Source organism: Miniopterus schreibersii (genome assembly GCF_964146895.1).
Source record: "Miniopterus schreibersii genome assembly, chromosome: 12".
NCBI lineage: Eukaryota > Metazoa > Chordata > Mammalia > Chiroptera > Miniopteridae > Miniopterus > Miniopterus schreibersii.
The window spans coordinates 61,221,666-61,242,592 of NC_138112.1; the positions used below are offsets into that span (position 1 = coordinate 61,221,666).

Genomic DNA, 20,927 nt, shown 5'->3' on the forward strand with positions numbered 1-20,927 from the left:
AAAGTGTTGACTCCACTAATTTTTGGTTAAGGTAGTGCATTGAGTTTATACTTAATACACCCCTTTGCTTCATATATACAACATTGACAGATAAAATGTAAAATAGAAATCAAAATAAAATGTGTCCAGGCCTAAGAGCAACATAAACATCTCCATGGACCAGAAATGGAACAGAAACACTAAGCTGAGAAAGTGTCTGAAGCTATAAACCTGCTGGTCTCCAAGGTCAGGAGCACACTATGGTGTCTGGTGGTTCAGCGCTGAGGAGTAAAGGGGATTGGCAATTATCCATGCAAAATAAAGCAAGAGAGCCAGGCTTACTGCTGGAGGACTGGGATGGAGCCATTCTGTTCATGAAAAGAGTCTGGGGGGAAACAAAACAGGAAGACGGAACAAAATGTGGTGATCAAAAGAGGAACCATCCAATGGTTCAATAATTGCATCTTCAGTTTTCTGAAATCCATTTCAGGGCAAAATACTACTTTGAGGTAGGAACTCTAAACCAAAATTATAAGATCTGTTTCTGGACTTGGGAACTGGATAGAACCAAAACTGTTAGAGAGCAAAGATGGTCGTGGAGTGACTGGGAAGAGAGAGACAGAGATGAGGAGTGGCAAAGGATGACTCCGAGGTTATTGATCCAAGAAATTGAAAGGATGGATTGATGTTAGCTGAGATAGAGAAGACAAGGATGTGTGGGATTGGGGAGTTTGTGGAAATCGGTGATTGTTTGGCTTTGGTGTGCTAAGTCTGAGGTACCGATTAGACGTCTAAGTGGAGTCAAGTAGGAAGTTGGTTCTTCAGGTGTGGACTCAGGGGTAAAGGTCTGGTTGGAGATATAAATTTGTTAATCATTGACGTGCAGACTTAAAGCCTTGAGACTAGATAATACAGTTCATAAATAAAGTAGTGGCAACTAGATAGGCTTCTTAGATATCAGGGGAAAAAATGGAGGAATAACCTCAGTGTTAAGGGAAAATCAGTCAAACTAGAATTTTAGACTTTTTTAAACCCCATTCAAGAGTGAAGACAAAGCAAAGCTGCTTTCTGACATGCAAAGACTAAGTGTACTAACCAGACACTCAATTTTTTAAAAATTAAAGGTATACTTTTGCAAGAAGAAAAGTAAACCCAGTGAAAGCTTCATTTTAATGGTCAGTAAAAACATTGGTGAAAAAGTTGTTAAATTTATTTAAGTATTTTGTGTGTGTGTGCTTTAAGAAGTAAAACTAAATAAAGTTAACAGTATGTGGTTGGGTTGGGGTATGATCAGTGATTAGATAAAGCATGTTACACTCTTGTCATGTTCAGGAGAAGGTAAAAGAAACAATAAATTAAAATCCTATTGGAAAATTGATGGTCAGACATATTAAAAACTTAAGAACATTGCCACCTTTCAAGTAGTCTTGCCAAAAGAAGTAGGAGTCTAGTGAAACCACAATATAATTTGTTTTTCAATATAATTAGTTTCCTTTGTCAATTTACTATTTTACTTTTTGTTTTAAAAGATTATTCTGAAAAGGGGTCTGTAGACTTCATTAGACTGCCAAAGAAGTCCACAACACAAAAAAGTTGAGAATCTTTGGATTCTGCTGTCAATGTACAGGAAATACAGAGGACATGGGGACATGTTAAATGAACCTAGAACATGCAAACATGCAGTCAGCAAAATCCTGTCAAGTAGCAAACTCTACAGGACAAATGACCCAATTTCTTTAACAAATAAATTACAAGGATTTAAAAAAAAAAAAAACTAGAGAAGTAGTCAGTAGATTAAAAGAAACTTAAAGAGCCCAGCCAGGTGTGGCTCAGCGGTTGAGCATCAGCCTAGGATCCAGGAGACTGAGGTTCGATTCCCAGTCAGGGCACATGCCCAGGTTGTGGGCTCGATCCCCAGTCGGGGGCGTGTAGGAGGCAGCTGATCAATGATGACTCATTGATGTTTCTATCTCTCCCTCTCCCTTCCTCGCTCTGAAATCAACAAAGATATTTTTTTTTTTTTTAAAAAAAGAAACTTAGACAATTAATTGCAGTGTGTGTTGTCCTCATTGGATTCCATTCAAACTGTATTTTAAAAAGAAGGAAGAAATAATTGGGAATTTGAACACAAACTAGATATTTGATATTAAGGAATTATTATTTTTTATATGTGATAATGGTGGTGTGGCTTTACTTTTAAAACATACTGAAATACAGTATTTGCTGACGAAAAATTTAACCAAAAATACAGGAAGGGCAAGCACTAAAATAACAAATGCAATAGATAGTTTCCAAACCTACAAATTAAGAGGAGATACTGGAAGAGGGGAGGGAACATTGAAAGTGTGACCACACACAGCAAGCAAGAAAAGATAAAAAAGCAATAGAGAAAAAATGATAAGCAGAAAGCCCAAAATAATATGGTTGAAATAAATCCAAAAAGATCAGCAATCACAATAAGCAAATTAAAGTCACTGATTAAAACTCAGCTGATCAGATCGGATTTGTTATTTAGACCAGCTATGCAGTACATACGAGAAATATGCCTTAAGTAACACAGAAAACACAGTTAAAAAAACACTTGACCATCTTTAAATTAAAAGTTCTTCAGCAAATGACACCATGTCATTTAAATTAAAAGATAAGCTGCAAGCTGGGAGAAGGTATTTGTAGTGCTTATAAATGATAGGGAATGAGTGCACAGAACTACTCTTTCCATAAATTCCTATAAATCAATTTTTTTTTAAAAAAACTTACTGGGAGAAAATGGGCAAACTTGAACAGTCAATTTACAAAATATTTCATAAACATTGGAAATACATTTAGTCTCATTAATGATTGATTAGTTAAGATAATCTACATTTTGTTGCAGTATATTAGTCAGTTTTTGCATTGCCAGCAGACAGCCTCAGAATCTCAGTGCTGTTCTCACCTGTCTAGAGAGGCTTATTTATGTCAACTAAATTAACTGAGGGCATGTTCAGAATCCTTGACTTCCTTCGTAAAAGATTCTGGGAGTTCTTCAGCACATTAAATTCTCCTTTGTCTTACATGGTATCTAGACTGTAGTATTAGAAAATCCATTGTGTTATTTTCTTCTCAACAGAAGCAATTAGTTGCTCAAAAAATTCACATAGAAGAGAATGAGGACAGAGACACAGGACTGGAACAAAGACATAACAAAGAGGATCCCGACTGCATCAAAGCCAAGGTGCCCTTGGGGGACCTGGACCTGTATGATGGCACCTACATAACGCTGGAGAGCAAAGACATCAGGTAAGGAGCTTCTCTTCCCTTCCCCAAAATTACGTTTTCTTGAACAGACCTTTCCCACATCAATAAATTATTTCTCTAATGAGAATAAGCTTCAGTCACAGGTAAGTTAATTAAAATTTGAAAGTTCAAAGTACATACTATGTGTAGAATTCTTACAAATCAGTTAGAAACATTTAATACCACAGCAGAAAATTGAAAAATTTATAGTAAAAGAAATACAAATGGCTAATAAACATGTAGAAAACATATTTCTCAGTAATGATCAAGTGAGTGTAAATTAAAACATTTAGATAGTTTCCATCTATCAAAACTGAAAAAAATACTTAAAAATTAGTAACTAGTGAAAATATGGAGATGCTGTCAACAGAAGTGTAAATTGATTTAATATTTCTAGAAAGAATTTAGCAGTGTTATATTAGTTTTTAAAAAGTCCCTGATCTTAACATTCTGTCACCAACCTATTTTCTCTCTCTTGATTTATCTTAAGTCGAACTCCAAAAATGTTTGACTCTGACAACACTACCTGAAAAGATTATGAATGTTGACTAATACTGGTTGTGAAGTTGAGATGTTTTGAGAATATGGTTCCATTAGGGAAAAATTAGAACTTTCTTCTTATTCATTGCTTCTTGCTCTTGATTTTAGCCCTGAAGATTATATAGACACAGAATCTCCTGTCCCTCCAGACCCTGAGCAACCTGATTGCACTAAAATCCTAGATCTTCCATATAGTATACATGCTTTCCAGCACTTGCGAGTAAGTAGAGAGATGTGGGACTTCTTTTTTTTTTTTTTATACAAATTTAGTCTCTTGCTTATCAATACTCTTTTTTCTTCTCTCCTTCCAAACAGCTTTATAATTTTACAAACATCTTGTATTTCTTAAAATTCCTTCAAAATAAATGTTATGAGATACCAAACTATGGTCTTTTATAATCTTTTTTTTCTTCAATTCTTTTCTTCTTCAGGGTGTACAAGAGAGAGTTAATCTTTCTGCACCTCTACTACCTAAAGAAGATCCAGTCTTCACATATTTATCTAAACGATTAGGAAGGAACATAGATGACATAGGTCATCTCATTCATGAAGGCCTGCAGAAGGTAAGTCATCAATGACTTAAAGAGCCGGGAGACTCTGTGTGAACAGAAGATATTTTACTCTCAGGAAACTCCTGCCCAGCTTGTTTGTATCTAGACAGTGGTTTTAAATTATGGTTACATTAATAGAAACTGTATAGTTCCAAGCTAAGGAGAAACATTGGTAATCCAGCCCCCTTAACCAGGAAGGAATGCTAAAAAGATTCATTTAAACTAATTCATAAAAAAATTATATACTAATATAAGCAACAGACCTTATAGGTTTGATTATACATTTTGAGTGTCAAAGAAAATTTAACATTAGTGTCTTTGCTGTATCTGTACGCAATACACAGATTACAAGAAAAAGAATCGCCACCAACAATAAAATCTTGTCATTTTTCTTTTAAGGGAACATCTACTTTTAAAATTTATCATTCAGGATAACATGTGGGAGTTAAAAAACGGTGTTTGCTCTCCTCTGTGCCTAAAGAGTATCATTAAAATGTAGGCTAGTTCCTAAGCAGTTTCATAGTGGTATTAAGTAAAATGTATAATTTGAACATTTATATACATAGTTTATTCAAATACATTGTATACTTATATGTTTATTCAAATACATTATGTATTATATATGATTTTTTTTGTTGCTAAGTTACCATCTTCATCTCGTTTTTCTGAAGGTAATGTAAAACATTATATCCCCAGAACTTAATGGTAATAAGGGGAAACTGGCTTAGGATTTAAAATATCCTTCAGTAGTTCAAGAGAGAGATGAAGATGGTTTGGACTAGAATGGTTATTGGAAATGGAGGGACTTAAACTATTTCAGGAAATGTTTAGAAGTTTAAAAGCTGATGAATTCGATACTGGGAAGGAGGGAAAAAGAGGAATCAAGGATAATTTCTCAATTTTTGGCTTGAGGAGCTTGAAGGAGGAGCAGAGTTGGAGAGAAGATAGAGTTCTGTTTTGGCCATGTTGAATTTTAAATACCTGTATGAGTCTGGAATCTCAGAAAAGGCAGAGCTGGGTGTGTAGATAGAGAATAATTGTTAAATAGGGAGTTTTTATAGCCATGGGACTGGATAGGGCCATCTGGAGGACAGTGAAGCTTGAGAAGAGGCCACTCTTAGTCCTGAGTCCTCCCACATTTAGCTGTCAAGCAGAGGGGAAAGGCCAGCAAAAGACACCAAAAAGGGTGTCCAGAGGAATGCAGTCCTAAGAGCTAAGGGGAAAAAAAGTGTTCCAAAGAAGGACGGAGTAATTAACAGTTACATTTGGCATTTATAGACTTGGGGAGAGATTTTATGAGAAATCTTACAGAAAGATTTTTCTTTAACAATTTATTTTTCTCTTCTAATATGTGTAGAATATTCTGCTTATCCTGATGTTTTCAGTAATTCATGTAGAATTTTTAATTCATCTTTTTGCTCCAGTTTACAGTGCAAAGTCTGAAAATAAGAGATAAAAATGGAAGTATTTGTTTATCTGAAGGAAAACTTTCTCAAAAGGCTATCAAAAAGGAGACTTAGTTCCAAGTCATAGTCAGTTGTGAAAGAATAGAATAACCCTAACCAACTATACAAGTGCTCAGGTCTTTAATTGCATCAGTCAAAAATCAGATACTTTCCTTGAAGATAAAATATACAGGCCGATTAACACAGAATTACACTTAGTTTTAATCTTAAAAACTATTTTGAAAATAAAATAATTCGTCCTTGTATAAAATCAGATTATATTTAAAAATCTATAAAAGGTAAAGCAAAAATTATAATTTGAAAGTAGCAATAATTAATGTTTTACAATATATTCTTTTGGATTTTTATTTTTACACATTTCTATCATTAAAATTTAATTATCCTCCTAGGACAAATTTTTAATAGTGGAGTTGTGAGGGTCAAAGGTAATCACGTTTTTAAGGCATTTTACATACACATTGTCAAATTGTTCCCCAGAAATGCTAGACTGTAGTAATGTAACTTTTCTACAGTTAATATCTGAAATTAATATACAGTGTAACCAGTATTGGCATTTTTTTTAAATCTTTGCCAATTTGTAAAAGGAAGCTTGTATCTTTTTAATTTCTATCTTTTTGGTTAAGTTTTACATCATTTCACCTGCTAATTAGCCATTGTTTTCTATTTTTGAATAGTCTGTTTGTGGTTTTGGCCCACGGTCTCTTGTTTGTTTGTTTTTTCTGTTTAGATTTTTAATGAGCTCCTTAAAAAAAATGAACTTTTTAACTTGACTAAATAATATACTTATTATAAATGTATTATAGTGTGAGGGTTTGAATTAGATTCTGAACACACAGGAAATGACAAATATGCCTGTCATTTATTTACATATGTACCTTTACTCAGATATTAAATAAATAGGAAACTTTGAAATATGTTAATTTCAGAAATTTCATGTTAGAGCAACTGGCATCTCTAAGTAGGTTAGGCCCGAACTTCTGAAGTCCTGAAATAAGTAAGGCCCAATAAATTGTCAGCTTGGTCAGCTTTTCAGCTTTGTTTCCCCCTTGGAATGATAGCCTATAGTTGTACGGTCTCTGTGGAGATCACACCTAATGTGCTTGCACAGCTGATGACCAGGAGGCTCTTGGACAGGTGTAGCTTATTTGTGCTTTGTCTTACATTGTATCACTGCGGTAAGTCTTACTCTTCTTCATCTTAAGTTTCAGAAGAGACAGAGTAGTAAAGGTGCTCGTTTTGAACATTCTGAGTTGAAGAAACTGCCTTGGGCTGTGTGTCACTGTCGTCTCATTGGTTTGCTCTAGAATTCTTCCTCGTGGGTGCTGTATAACATGGCTTCGTTTTTCTGGAGGATAAAGAACGAGCCCTACCAGGTAGTGGAGTGTGCCATGCGAGCACTTCACTTCTCTTCCAGGTGAGCTTCCTCCCCTCCTCACCTTGTGTTTCCCACAGACTTGGGCTCTTAAAGAAGCAGTACCTGAGGAAACAGTGAGAAGCAGCATTGTGTTGTACTTACACTCGCCTTCATTCCTGTTCAGAGAAATTAGACCCATCACAAAAAATGATAGATTTCAAAGACTTCAAAGTAGTAATAGCATAATATACTTCTGATTTCCATTAGGGAAAAAAGATATAATGTAGATGCCCTCTGATTTACTTGAGCCTTGAATGCAAGAACCTTGACTAGAGAAATTATCATAAATTAAATTTTTCTCTAAGCAAATAGAAAGACTAAATACATTTTAAAATTGTAAAATGTCTTCTAGACCTTAATTTTGTGGCAGAATTTATAGCTTTCAGGTTGAGTAAGCACCATCAAGTATGTAAAAATGAAACATTATGAGTTTCATAAATTATTTTCTCCCTCTGTAAGTACACTGAAAGTTATGCCCCTAAGCTCAATAACTTCGAATGTCATTTCCCTTGTCAGGTAGCTGTACATAATGGTGGAACACATGCCTCTTTCCTAACATCTAATTACTCTCCCCTTCTCTTTTAGGCACAATAAAGACATTGCCCTGGTCAACTTGGCAAATGTTCTGCACAGAGCACACTTCTCTGCTGATGCTGCTGTTGTGGTCCACGCAGCCCTGGACGACAGCGACTTCTTCACCAGCTATTACACTTTGGGAAATATATATGCAGTAAATACAACTTTTTGTTTTCAGTTGCTCTTTTCCTTCCTTTTCTTTTTTCTTCAATAAAAAATACCCTTTCCTTTCCTCTTTTGGTCAAATGAGGGAAAGGGGATGGAAATGAATTAGAGAGGGGGAACCTCAACACAATAATATATCATAATTGTCCGAGCCTCTTGACAAAAAAGAAAAAAAATTGATAGGAATATTAAATTTCTGCAGAGTACATCTCTTAAGATAGCAATACTTCCCAATTAAGCCATGCTATAGCATGTTTTCATGTTGAGGAGATTTGGCCACTGACCAAAATAATATTCATTGTAGAGTGAGATATAGGTATGATCACATAATTTATTAGGGGATTTGGACAGTTGCAAACAGACTGTGACTAACATTTTTCCCGTGTGTGTGTGTGTGTGTGTGTGTGTGTGTGTTTGCTTTTGTCTCTTCAGATGCTTGGGGAGTATAACCACTCAGTGCTGTGTTACGACCATGCTTTGCAGGCCAAACCTGGGTTTGAGCAAGCAATAAAGAGGAAGCATGCTGTCCTGTGTCAGCAAAAGCTCGAGCAGAAATTGGAAGCTCAGCATAGGTAATTGGGAGAAAAAAATGTCCCTGAAGCACTAGCACCATAGAACCTCAAGTTAGACCTATGGATGGTGAGATCAGTGTTAATTTGTTCATAAGAATTAAGAAAAACACCTTTTCACTACTGCTAATCCTATCCCTTTTCTCCAAACCCAGGAGGTTTAGCACAATTCAGTGGTGGTATATAGAGGAATCTCTTTAAGAGCGTGGATTCTGCCTGGCCGGGCGTGGCTTAGCGGCTGAGCGTCGACCTAGGATCCAGGCAATGGGGTTTCAATTCCCAGTCAGGGCACATACCCAGGTTGCGGGCTCAATCCCCAGTCAGGGGCGAGCAGGAGGCAGCCGATCAATGACTCTGTCATCATTGATGTTTCTCTCTCTCTCTCCCTCTCCTTTCCTCTCTCTGAAATCAATAACGATATATTTAAAAAAAAAAAAAAAAGCGTGGATTCCAGGAACTAGAAAATGTTTGCAGTACATGGTGTCATTTAGAGCTTTACAATTTGATCAGTTACTTTTGTGGAGTTGGAGGTGCTGCTGGATACTCAGTAATTCTATTGATTACATTTGTGTCACCATAGAATACACCGTCAGTAAAATCACTTGCACGTGCTGTATTTGATCTTTCTCCCCTTTGACTCCTAGGATTGGTCTGTTGTTATGTTGAGTGAGGTTGAGAGACCCACATTTTAATCAGATGTGTGTAAGTTGTACAGTAAAGGAATTCTGTTGCACTTGGTCCTTATAGTATACTTAATAAAACATTTGATTTCACAGATTATAGGGCCAGTTAAGAAACTACGTAACTCAGAAGTGAACTGTTCATTGCTTATAGAATTTGCCTTAATGTGTTAAGTCTACTTTGATTATTAGAGAATTAAGTGGCGATTTGGAACTCATTAAACTTTTATACTTATTTTCCAGTCTGTTTAAAGCATATTGTAGTGAAAAGGAAGAATGACAGCTTGCTTTTTTATACCTGACTTCTATTATACCTGATTAGATCTTCCCCTGGCTGAGCTACTTCCAATATTGTGCTCTTAAGAATCAAATTGGGTCTCTCTTATACAATCTGTACAGCTCCTAAATCTCCATATGTTACAGTGTAATAGGTTATAAGATTTTTTTTTTTACTAAATATAATCAGGCAGCTGATTTGATACCAGGTGGTAGAGAATATTCCTTTCTAAAGCAAAGTTTCTGTGGTTTATCCCAAAATCTATAAACCAAGGCGCTAGAGTGGGAGAACAAGGCAGAGTGGCCCTTACACTTAACCTTGTCTTTAGGCAGAATCGAAGAGGATTCCAGAAAGGCTTTGACAGTCACTGGGACTAACACAAACTTTGTGGAGGGAAACAGAATTGTTGAATATGTAAAGGTTTATAGTATATTGCTATGCATCTTTTTGGCACCTGAAAAGTCCAGCACACCATTTATCTAACTGTCAAGGTGTTTGTGTTCTAGGGAAGAATTTTGCATCCATCTTTTTGCCCCTAAGTTTTAATAAAACAATAGCATTTATTTAGCCTCATTATTCTTGAACACTGTGGTACAGTGATTGTATGTTAAAAGGGGGAAAACCTAGCAATTATTACTGAGAACCAGAAAATTTATGCATGTAAATGGGTTTAAAATTCACAATTTTTAAGCTCTGTAACTTTTTCCTGGTGTTAAAAATGTTAAGATCCCTCCAGCGAACACTGAATGAGTTGAAAGAATATCAAAAGCAGCATGACCACTACCTGAGACAGCAGGAGATCCTGGAAAAACATAAGCTGATTCAAGAGGAGCAAATCCTAAGAAATATCATCCACGAGACACAGATGGCAAAAGAAGCACAATTAGGTAAGTACTCATTCCAAATAATTGAAGACAGGTTAGGAAATTCAGTTCTAATGTGCTTTACTTTTATAACTTTCATGCAGTCAAAAAGCAGCATAAAGTTGTGCTTCTGACTTTCTTTGATCTTAAAACCCAGCGTCATCACAGCAGGTATACCAGCAGGCCTGGGGAGCTGGTTTGGTCCCTGTACTGTTTTTTTTAAATTCACATTTTAAAGTAAAAGCCCCATCTTTTAGATCCTACTCTTAACAATGGTTGTTTGCCCTCTATGGCTTGCATTCATACTTCTCCAACTTTAATATGAGTGTCAGTCTCCTGGAGATCTTGTTAAAATGCACATTCTGATTTAGTAGGTCTGAGGAGGGGCTGAGTCTGTCTTTCTAACAAGCTCCCATTTAATGACAGTTACTGCTGGTCTGAAAACACTGCAACTTGAGCCTACACCAAGTAAAACAAGCCAGATACACCTTAGAAACTAAGCATCTACCCTCTTCAGTCAACACTGGCAACAAGGCTAAATAAACACCCTTTTTTCTTGCTCCCTTGAAAACAAACATTTCATTTTAGAAGATTTTAGATTAGAATTTGTCTCAAGCAGGAATTCTTAATCTGGGTCAATGGATTAATTTTAGGGGATTCTGAAGTCCTCAGAATTATATGTAGAATTATGTATGTGCATAATTTTTTTCTGGGAAAAGGGGCCATAGCTCTTACTAAAATCTCTTAGAGTCTGGGGTCCCACTGGTCTAAGGAAACTTGGGTTGACAGGAGATCAATGATTTGATTGTATCCAGAATGTTTCATTTTTTACTAAACCCTAAGAGAGCAGATATGACAGCTTGACACCAAAGAATAAATTAATGGAATTCCTTATATTGCACCTTTCTCCCTTAATAAATATATTGGTCTAGAAAGCCTCTTAACCTTTGAACCTTAGCTATGACCATTTACTGTTCATTTTACAATCCACCTAACAAGTTTTCTTTGCTATTTTAAGTGTAAAGGTTATGTTTAGTCCTTGGGATTCTTTACTGCTCAGTCTGTACTGAAGTGCAACCAGAGCTCTTATATATAAATTTGAAACAGGTTTATGAAATACATAAAGCAAATCATCTCCAGAGAGATGGCTGAAGTCTCTTTTTAAAAAAAAAAAAAAAAAATGTTTTTATTGATTACTGATTTTAGAGAGAGGACGGGAAAGGGAGAAAGAGAGAAACATCAATGTGAAAGAGAAAAATTGATTGGCTGCCTCCTACATGCCCCCTACTGGAGATGAAGCCGGGAACCTGGGCATGTGTCCTGACTTGGAATCCAACCAGTGACCTTTTTGGTGCATGAGAGGATGCTCAACCAATTGAGCCACACCAGCCAGGGCCCAAAGTTCTTTAAAGCAATGTAATCAATAGATTTTACAATCATAGAATGTAATTGCCAGGAGATAACCTAGTGGAGCACCTTTGTATTGTAGGTGGGAGCAAGAGATGTTTCTTTAGAATGATTTAATTCAATTAACCATTATTCCCGTGTATCAGTATCTCCTGTATAAGTCCTCTGCCAGGCTCTGAAGAATACAGAGTTGAAACTAAATGATTTAGACTAAGAAAATCATGGTGGCATTGCTGACTTTCTCATCAGTTTTAATTTTCTTATTCCAGGAAATCATCAGATATGCCGTCTGGTCAACCAGCAGCATAGTTTACATTGCCAGTGGGACCAACCTGTGCGCTACCATCGTGGAGATATCTTTGAAAATGTGGATTATGTTCAGGTCTTTTTCTTGTTCTCTTTTAGTTCTTATGAACTTTTCCTATTTAAGAGTAATGTTGCATCTCCCCCCACTCTTGATTCCTTATATATTTGATCCCTAAAATTTGTGGCTCTCATTTAAGGTTTTGAGCATGTTAGGTTTATGAAATCAGATTTTATAGAAAGTATTCAGTTCCTCCATGAATGACATTTCTGTTTTCCCAAACAATATTCATCATATTCATTCCTCTTCCCCATGTCTTTCCTGCCTTTTCCCATTCTGGTTCCATTCTCTTATCTAACAAGATTTTAGAAATACAGTCTTGTGAGAATACCAAACATCGTTTTACCTTGGTTCAGAGGAAGGCTATATATATTTGGAATTGATTGTACAATAGGCTATAATGCCTATATGATAGCTATATTAAAATCTTAGGCACCCTTCCTTAAAAAAAAATAATAACCTTTCCTTAAGCTCCCTTACTTCTACCCACAAAGCACTAATTTTGTAGAACAGTGATCATTTTAGTCTAGGAAAGGGAGTGAAATAATGAACCAAAACCTCTAAATCAGCTAATCATTAAACCTAAAAGAGACTAAATCATAGAAAGGAAGTAAAGGGACAGGAGCACAACCCAATGGCATAGTTGATTGAAAATTGCTAGCTATGCATTATCTGTGGGAGAATACTGTTGGGGGGGGCATAGTTCTGAGAATTAAAATATCTGGTTGCTTTATTACTGACCTGCTTTCTGATTTGCTAGTAATTTTGAGTGTTCACTAAATGTTTTGGATTAAATCTTAGTCACAACTCCTTTTCTGCTTCCAGTTTGATCGAACTTTTCATTTTCTAGTTTGGTGAAGATTCATCAACCTCCAGTATGATGTCTGTGAACTTTGATGTTCAGACAAATCAGAGTGACGTCAGTGATTTGGTCAAGTCTCCTCCTGTAGCCCATTCCATTCTCTGGATCTGGGGCAGGGACTCTGATGCATATAGGGTAAGTTAAGAGAGGGTGATGAAGGTGTTTTCTCAGACAGACCAGCTCTTTTAAAGCAGAGACTCTCAGCCTCACCAGACTGATATGGCCTCTGTTACAGGTTAGCTCAGCCCAGCAAACACTTACTGAACACCTGTGGAATGAAGGCATTCGGCTAGGCAATGGATAAGCAAGACACAGGGTCTGCCAGGATTTCTTCCCAATCATGGGGGCAGGTAGACTCCCTGATGTCAAGTCAGGCTGTGAACTCTGAGTACAATTTCCAACTCTCACAGATTTCTAACCCTGACCTAAATGTGCATTTGTACTTACTTTTTCACTCAGCATTCTTTTATAGAGCTCCCAATTGTGTACCAGGCGGGTACCATGAATGTGGCCCACAGATGCCTGGCTCTGCTGTAGCTAACGTTCCAGCAGAAGACACAGATGATAAACAAGTTCATGAAGATGGGTTTCCAAGCCAAGACATAATTGTATGTTAGTCAGTGGAAATAAGGGTATAAGGACAGAGACCATATATTTTTTATTCACTGTTAAATTTTCAGAATGTAATTGTTTTTATTCTAACAGAATTAATATAACCACTTAAATTTAATTATATGTAATATAAATCCCCCAAAGTTTGATAGCTTTAGGATATAAGCTTAGTAAGCCTTTATATTTAGAAAAATGAACATTTTACAAATAAAAAACAATTATTAAACTTTGGCATTGGCAAAGAAGAGGTCTTAGTTCAGGGAAAAATAGTTTTCTGTGCCAGTTTTATAAGCATATGTATGCTTTCAGGTACAAATCACAAACTTCACCTCAAATTGGCGTGAACAAAAGAAAATTTGCCTGATATTACAGGAAGTCCAGAGATAGGGCATAATTTGGGTTTCATTGATTCAGTGGCTTGGCGATGTTACCAGTGACCCTTTTCTTTTCTTAAATTTGCCATCAAAGTATTGGTTTCTTCCTAAAGCTTGTCTTCCTCATGAGGTGACAGCCAGTGGCAACTAGAGCAACAAGCCTTTTGTTCCTACATGGCATAAGAAACTAAGACTTGCTTTACTTTCCCAGAAGCCCCAAGCAAGCCTCTCCTTATGTCTCATTGGCTCAACTGACTTAGGCCTGCCCAACCCAGAACCAGTCTGTAGTAAAGCAGGTAGAATTACTGATTCAGACTAATAATCTGCAGTAGAAGATTATAGAATCAACCACAATGTCTACATATATCTTAAAATACTGAATTGTTGTTTAATTATCTAGTGTATTTATGTTCTTTTAAAAGTTCATTTAGCAAGTTGAAATATTGAATCCAAAGAAATTGATGCAAAACTTTCTTTCTGTATTAGGACAAACAGGATATTCTGTGGCCTAAAAGAGCAGATTGCGTAGAAAGCTACCCTAGAATCCCTACGGGCGGAGAATTGCCAACGTACTTTCTGCCTCCAGAAAACAAAGGACTCAGGCAAGTGCTGATGGATTTGGCAAAGCACTTGATTCTGCATGATTGTCACCAGGCAGTTCTTTGAGAGCACCAGCCTTGGACATGAAAGGTTAAGTCTTTATCTTGACATCACCCAAACTTTGAAAATATGAATCTTGTTCCTTTTTCTTGTGCCAGGATCCACGAACTCACCAGTGATGATTATTCTTCAGAAGAAGAGGCCCAAACCCCTGACTGTTCCATAACTGACTTCAGAAAAAGCCAGACTCTGTCCTACTTAGTCAAAGACTTAGAGGTCCGCATGGATCTGAAAGCCAAAATGCCAGATGACCATGCACGAAAAGTAAGGCTCACTTAGGCTGGTGTTTATTGCCGTCCATTCTGGGTGACTTCACAAGCCCCTTAGGTGGAACAAAAATTTGATAGAAGACAGTTGTTGAGCTTTAACTTTATAAAACTGAAGGATAGAGTTAAAGATTTGTTGACATCCTTAAGAAGTCAGTCATGCTATTAAAAGAGTGCCAGGGAAATGTTCCTCTGGGCTGTTTATGTAGCTGCCTAAGCACTGTTCCTCACTAAGAGGGCTGCAAAGATGAGTAACAGCACTCTCTGTTGACCCGATGGAGGCCGTTCTGACCACTTCGGTTTAGCTTTGTATCCTCCATGCCTCCAGAAGTTTGTATAAATTGAAAGCTTAAAGATTCTCTTTCCCTGGCCTTATCAACTCTGTGTTGGGCTTATATGAGGTCCTTAGGAATTTGTATGAATTTGATAACCACTTTGCACACATTTTTTAAAAAATATATAAGTTCTGTTATGTTGTTTTCTTTAATTCTCTTAGTTATGTGTAACTAGGAATGTTTTATTACTGAGTATAAATTCTGTATTACATACCATTCCATCGATACAAATGAAAAAAATAACCTTTTTACAGAGAAAACAGACTATCACAATGACCTCCTTTGTAAAATTAATTTTGAAACTCCTTATATTCAACAAACATTTACTGAGGCAAAAAAAAAAAAAAAATTAAGTGCTAAGCACTGTTTGGAGTGCTAGGTATACAAAGATAAATAGACCATGATTCCTGCCTTAGAGTTGCTCACAGTTACATAAATGCTGCAAGAACATAAAGTAGACTAATTGAGGACCTGGTGCTTTTCCAGCTAGGAAAGATAGCTGACTTTTATTGCATTGAGTATTGCATGCTGTTGTCTTCTGAACAATTTCTCATTTTGTCTGGACACTTAGATTGACTTTAATGGGGTATGAGAGATCACCTTAATAAGTATATGGGGTATATGTCTCTTAACTTTGTTTAGTTATAAAAAACTGGGACATACATGTGAGAGTAATACCTGTTGGTATGTCTATGACCTCATGTTACATGATTATAAATATCTATTCAAATTAGCTGTTCCTAAGGAGCTCAAGTAGAGACTGCTAGCTATAGAAATTCTCTTCAAACATCTTTCCTATTATTCTCAATTGAGTCAGTCTTCCTTTTGTTGTTTTCAGATTTTGCTTTCCCGTATTAATAACTATACTATACCAGAAGAAGAAATTGGGTCTTTCTTATTTCATGCTATTAATAAGGTGGGTCATCTACTTCAGACACTTGAAATTTAAGTGCTTAGTAATTGTAATTAAAAATTAAAATGCATGACTTGGGGTGATAAACACATAATACAATATACAGATGATGTATTATAGAATTGTATACCTGAAACCTGTATAATTTTATTAGCCAATGTCACCCCAGTAAATTCAATTTAAAAATAAAATTAAAAAGGTAGAAAGTGCCTTTAGCCAAGTGTTCTCTGAAAATACAAAAAGTTAAAATGGATATATTGAAAATCCTTTTTAGAACAAGTACTGTATTCTTGTACTAACTGAAGTATTTGGGGGTTTTTCAGCCAAATGCTCCTGTCTGGCTGATACTCAATGAAGCTGGACTCTACTGGAGAGCAGTAGGAAATAGCACTTTCGCTATAGCTTGTCTTCAGAGGGCTTTGAATTTGGCTCCACTTCAATACCAGGACATTCCTCTTGTGAACTTGGCCAACCTTTTGATTCACTATGGCCTTCATCTTGATGCTGCTAAGCTGCTACTTCAAGCTTTGGCCATCAATAGCTCTGAGGTGAGGTTTTATGTTCCTTTGTAGGTACACATGCTATGTGGGGGTAACTCAGGTTCAGAGAAGACTTTGCATATTTCAAGAGAGCATGGGACAGATTTTGTTTTATTTTTGATATGTTTATTCCTATATTTTAAATGAGCAAAATTTATAATTATACAGTTCATTTTTTTTTTCCAGAAAATTACACTTAAGTAAGAATGACATAGCTGCTAAAAATACACTGCCACTTTTTTATGTCAGTCTGAAACATCTGGCTTTTCTTTATCCTACTCATCACAGCATGCTGCTTAAGTTATACTGCTTTACCACTTTAATTTATAGATCTCTTTATGCCAACCAGACCACAGCACAATTTAAAGATTGTTTTGATAATAATAGAGGTGGATTGATATTCATGTCTTGAATTTACCACATGCAGTCCATGGAGTTACATCACTGCTTTGCAGTTAATTACTCTATTTCATAGTTTCTAAGAAAGCACTTCTTTTTTTTCCATATTTTAACATCTCTAAAATAAGGATATATATTACAAGCTGATGACATCTTAGGTTTAATGAAGTACAGTTGCAATAAATATACAGTTAAATTGCTTTTGTACCTAGAGTCTAAAAATTTGTAAGTATTCTCTCCAAAGAAACTTTTAGGAAAAGTGTGCATGAATGGTTTAGGTTTATTTCAGATATCCTAGAACCAATATTTTAAGTTTGAGAAGAAAATATTGCCTGTTAAGAGTGTCCTTTGAAATACACAAATTCATAGCTGGATTTTAAGCAAAAGTTTACAATTGCTACACTGTACAGCAGGTCAAGTTGCTAAAGAAGTACATCAGATATTTATTGAATGTTTACTCTGTGCCACATGCAGTGGGAACAGATGCTATATACGGGATGTGATGAAGTGGACATCCAGATGGAAGGCTCAGGACAGCCGTGTTCCCCTTGATGCTTTTCACTTACTACTGCCACCAGCCAAAGCAATCAGGCAGTATTCTTCTGAAGAGAAGAGAGCTCCTTTAGAGATTACTTGCCTTTCTACTTTTGAATATTACACTTAAATTTCAGTTGTTAAAAATTGTGTACTGAAACAAGAATAAAAATATAAATCAATGAATCAGGGTAGATACTCCCCAAATAAACCTTAATCAGTACCCCATCAGAGCTGTCAACATTTGGAAGTATTTCCTTGTTAAACTTTTCTCCTATGTAAATATTTCATAGTATTGCAACTCTACTGTACTGGTGATATTTAAAACTTATTATATAAAAATAACTTATTACTGCATAGTTTTTATAGCCATCAATGTAAATGGTTGTATGAAGTTTCGATGAATTAGTATATCACAGCTTACTGTTCTGTTGGATGTTTAGGTTACTGATAGTGCTTAACTATTGTCAGTATGATTTTCTGCATAAGGCCTCTTCTGCATTCCAGATAATTTTCGTAGTAAAAATGGCTAGCACTGGAATTACTAAGTCAAGAAGAGATTGAATATTTCAATGACTACGATACAAAATGCCAAACAATCCACCAAAAGATTTGGGCCAATATACATTGCCATAATCAAGCTCTAAAAATACTCATTTCACCTGTATCTTCACCAGAATTGAGCAGTTAAAATAACTGCTAATTTTTATTGATTGTGTACTAGAGCCAGGTACCATAGTGAGCACTTTACATGTAATAACTCATTTAATCCTCACAACAATCTTATGAAATAGGATTTACCCATTTGATAAAGAAACTCCAAGAGATTTACCAAAACTCAGAGCTCAGATTTGAACTCAGGAAGAGAGGCCACAGAGCTCACACCTTTAGTCATATCACACTGCTCTGAAGTTACATTTGTAAAACAAATTTACTTTAGAATTTTTTACTTCTCTGTTATAATATAAATTTCTTTATCCTATAATTTTTTAGGTAAAAGTTCATGTATGCATGTTGCTCATTTTGTTAGAATTTAGTTCTTTTAAATTTTATATGAACTCTTACACAATAGTCTTTAACTTTATCTGTCATGTTAAAAATATTTTCTCTCTTTGCTTTTTTGTCTTAGCTTTTTAAAATTGCCTTTAAGTTTGTCCATTTTTTCTCTTTTCATTTCTGTTGTTAGATTTAAGATGTCCTCATAGGAAGTTTGAAAAAAAATTAGTTCTGTTTGGTTTTTGTTTTCTATGACTTGTCTTTAAATAGTTAATTCTTAAGTATACAAAGATCTTTTCCTATGTTGTCTTCTAGATATTTTATAGTTTTAGGTTTTACATTTAGGTTTATGATTCATTTCAAGTTCAATTGTCTTTATGATGTGAGGTAGGGATCAAAGTTTATCCATCAAAGTTGATATCCACATAGATATCCAGTTGTTCCAGCACCATATCTTGAGAGCACTATCCTTTCCCTATTGAATCACTTATCACCTTTGCTCTGAACTCAACTCCTTTATCCAATAGCTTACTTGACATCTCTACTTCAGTGTCTAAAACACACTCAAAAACTAAAGGCCAAAACTAAACTCCTTAACTTTGTTCTTCTGTGTCTTCCCCATTTGAGGAAACAAAAAAGCCAGCAAGTAGGTCAGGACAAAAACTTGGAGCCATCCTTTATACCTTTCTCCTTCTCTCAGGGAAAATGCAGTCTATTAACTCACCTTGCTGATTCTATTTTCAAAATATATCTACAATTTCACTATTTATCATCCTCTCCACTGCTGTCTGGATTATTTCAGTAGCCTTCTCTGCTTTTGGCCTTTGTCCCCTGACAGTCTATTTACAATATAGCAACCAGTCAAATCTTTCTTAAAAAACAGATGTCATTTGTCTTTTCAGTCTCTGCAGTGGTTTTCCATGTAACTCACGGAAAAGATAAGAATTTATAATGGTGTAGAAGATCCTGTTGAATTGGCCTTGTTTCTTTTTTGACCCCACCCCCATGAGATCGGTCCTTTGCTCATCTGTTTAGCCTCACTTGCCCCTTGCATTTCCTTGCACGTGCTAGCCATGCTCCCACCTCAGGGCCTTTGCACTTTCTATTCTTCCTGCTTGGAATACTTCTGCCCCCACCAAGACTTCTTCATAGCTTGCTCCTCCATCTCCTTAAAATCTTTTACAAATACTAACTTCTCAGTGAGTCCTTCCCTTACTACTGTATTCAAAATGGCACCCCTACCCTGGCAGGTAGGTCATTTGGTTAGAGCATCATCGGGACATACCAAGGTTTAAGGTTTCATCCCCAGTCAGGGCACATACAAGAAACAACCAATGAATGTGTGGATGGGTAGAACAACGAATCAGTTGTTTCCCTCCCTCCTTCTCTCTCTCTCTCTCTCAAATCAATCATCAATCAATAAAAAGTAAAATGGCACTCCCTTCCCCACTCTAGTGTTACTAGTATTACTTACATCTCCTCACTATTTTCTCCATCACATTTTCTTCATAATTGTGTAACATTAGACTATATGATCCACAAAGGCAGGGCTTTGTCTGTCTTATTTTCTGCTGTACCCCCAGGGTCAAAAACAGCATCTGAAACATTAGTAAATATTCATTAATTATTTTCTGGATGAATTGATGAAAATCCATCTTTTTTCCCCAAAATACTTACTAGTTTATTTTAATACAAGATATTTGCACAGCCATAATTCTGGTCATAGCAATAATCACAATACTGTTTTTTTATGAAAAATATGAAGACAGTTTTGAAATCAAGGTATGGGATTTAATTTTGTATCTGAATGTGAACCACTAAATAATACTTTAAATGTAATTTGAAAACTACTTGGGTTAGGATTTTTAATATTGAATATTTTGTACACCTTGGCTTGGTTAAGTAAGACATTTCAAATGACCTAACAGCCTGAATCAAAAGCAAGTAATTGGGTAAATCATAGGTGTTGCTTTTCATAAGGGTATATTGTGTATTTGAGAATAAAACATTCTTAGATCTTTAAAAATATTTTTTTTATCATAAAATAAATGTAGAATAAATGGTTTGTACACAAGCGAATGACAAAAATACTAAGTATAGGTGTATTTCAGCCAAGATAACCTAACCTGAATACTTTGGGCTGCTTTTAAAAACTAAATCCCAACAAATAATTGGAAAATAGAATATAAAAACTATAATACCAAAAAAACCCCCTGATATCTAGAAATCAATCTAAAGGAAGAAGTACAAGATTTCTGTACTGATTACAAAACATTGATAAGAGAAAGAAGACTTAAATCGGTGGAGATATAA

At 35.7% G+C, this 20,927-nt stretch overlaps 1 protein-coding gene across 2 annotated transcripts in view; it reads left to right on the forward strand.

The window, feature by feature from the left end:
• TTC17 (tetratricopeptide repeat domain 17) overlaps positions 1 to 20,927 on the forward strand; it is a 77,750-nt gene that overhangs the window by 17,568 nt on the left and 39,255 nt on the right. For both annotated transcript variants that reach the window (XM_081153212.1, XM_081153213.1), the window contains exons 3-15: positions 3,086 to 3,255; positions 3,901 to 4,012; positions 4,224 to 4,355; positions 7,114 to 7,223; positions 7,809 to 7,953; positions 8,397 to 8,536; positions 10,217 to 10,377; positions 12,030 to 12,142; positions 12,975 to 13,121; positions 14,459 to 14,574; positions 14,731 to 14,896; positions 16,072 to 16,149; positions 16,470 to 16,694. In XM_081153212.1, coding sequence (XP_081009338.1) covers positions 3,086 to 3,255; positions 3,901 to 4,012; positions 4,224 to 4,355; positions 7,114 to 7,223; positions 7,809 to 7,953; positions 8,397 to 8,536; positions 10,217 to 10,377; positions 12,030 to 12,142; positions 12,975 to 13,121; positions 14,459 to 14,574; positions 14,731 to 14,896; positions 16,072 to 16,149; positions 16,470 to 16,694 — 1,815 coding nt within the window. The remainder of the gene's footprint in view (positions 1 to 3,085; positions 3,256 to 3,900; positions 4,013 to 4,223; positions 4,356 to 7,113; positions 7,224 to 7,808; positions 7,954 to 8,396; positions 8,537 to 10,216; positions 10,378 to 12,029; positions 12,143 to 12,974; positions 13,122 to 14,458; positions 14,575 to 14,730; positions 14,897 to 16,071; positions 16,150 to 16,469; positions 16,695 to 20,927) is intronic.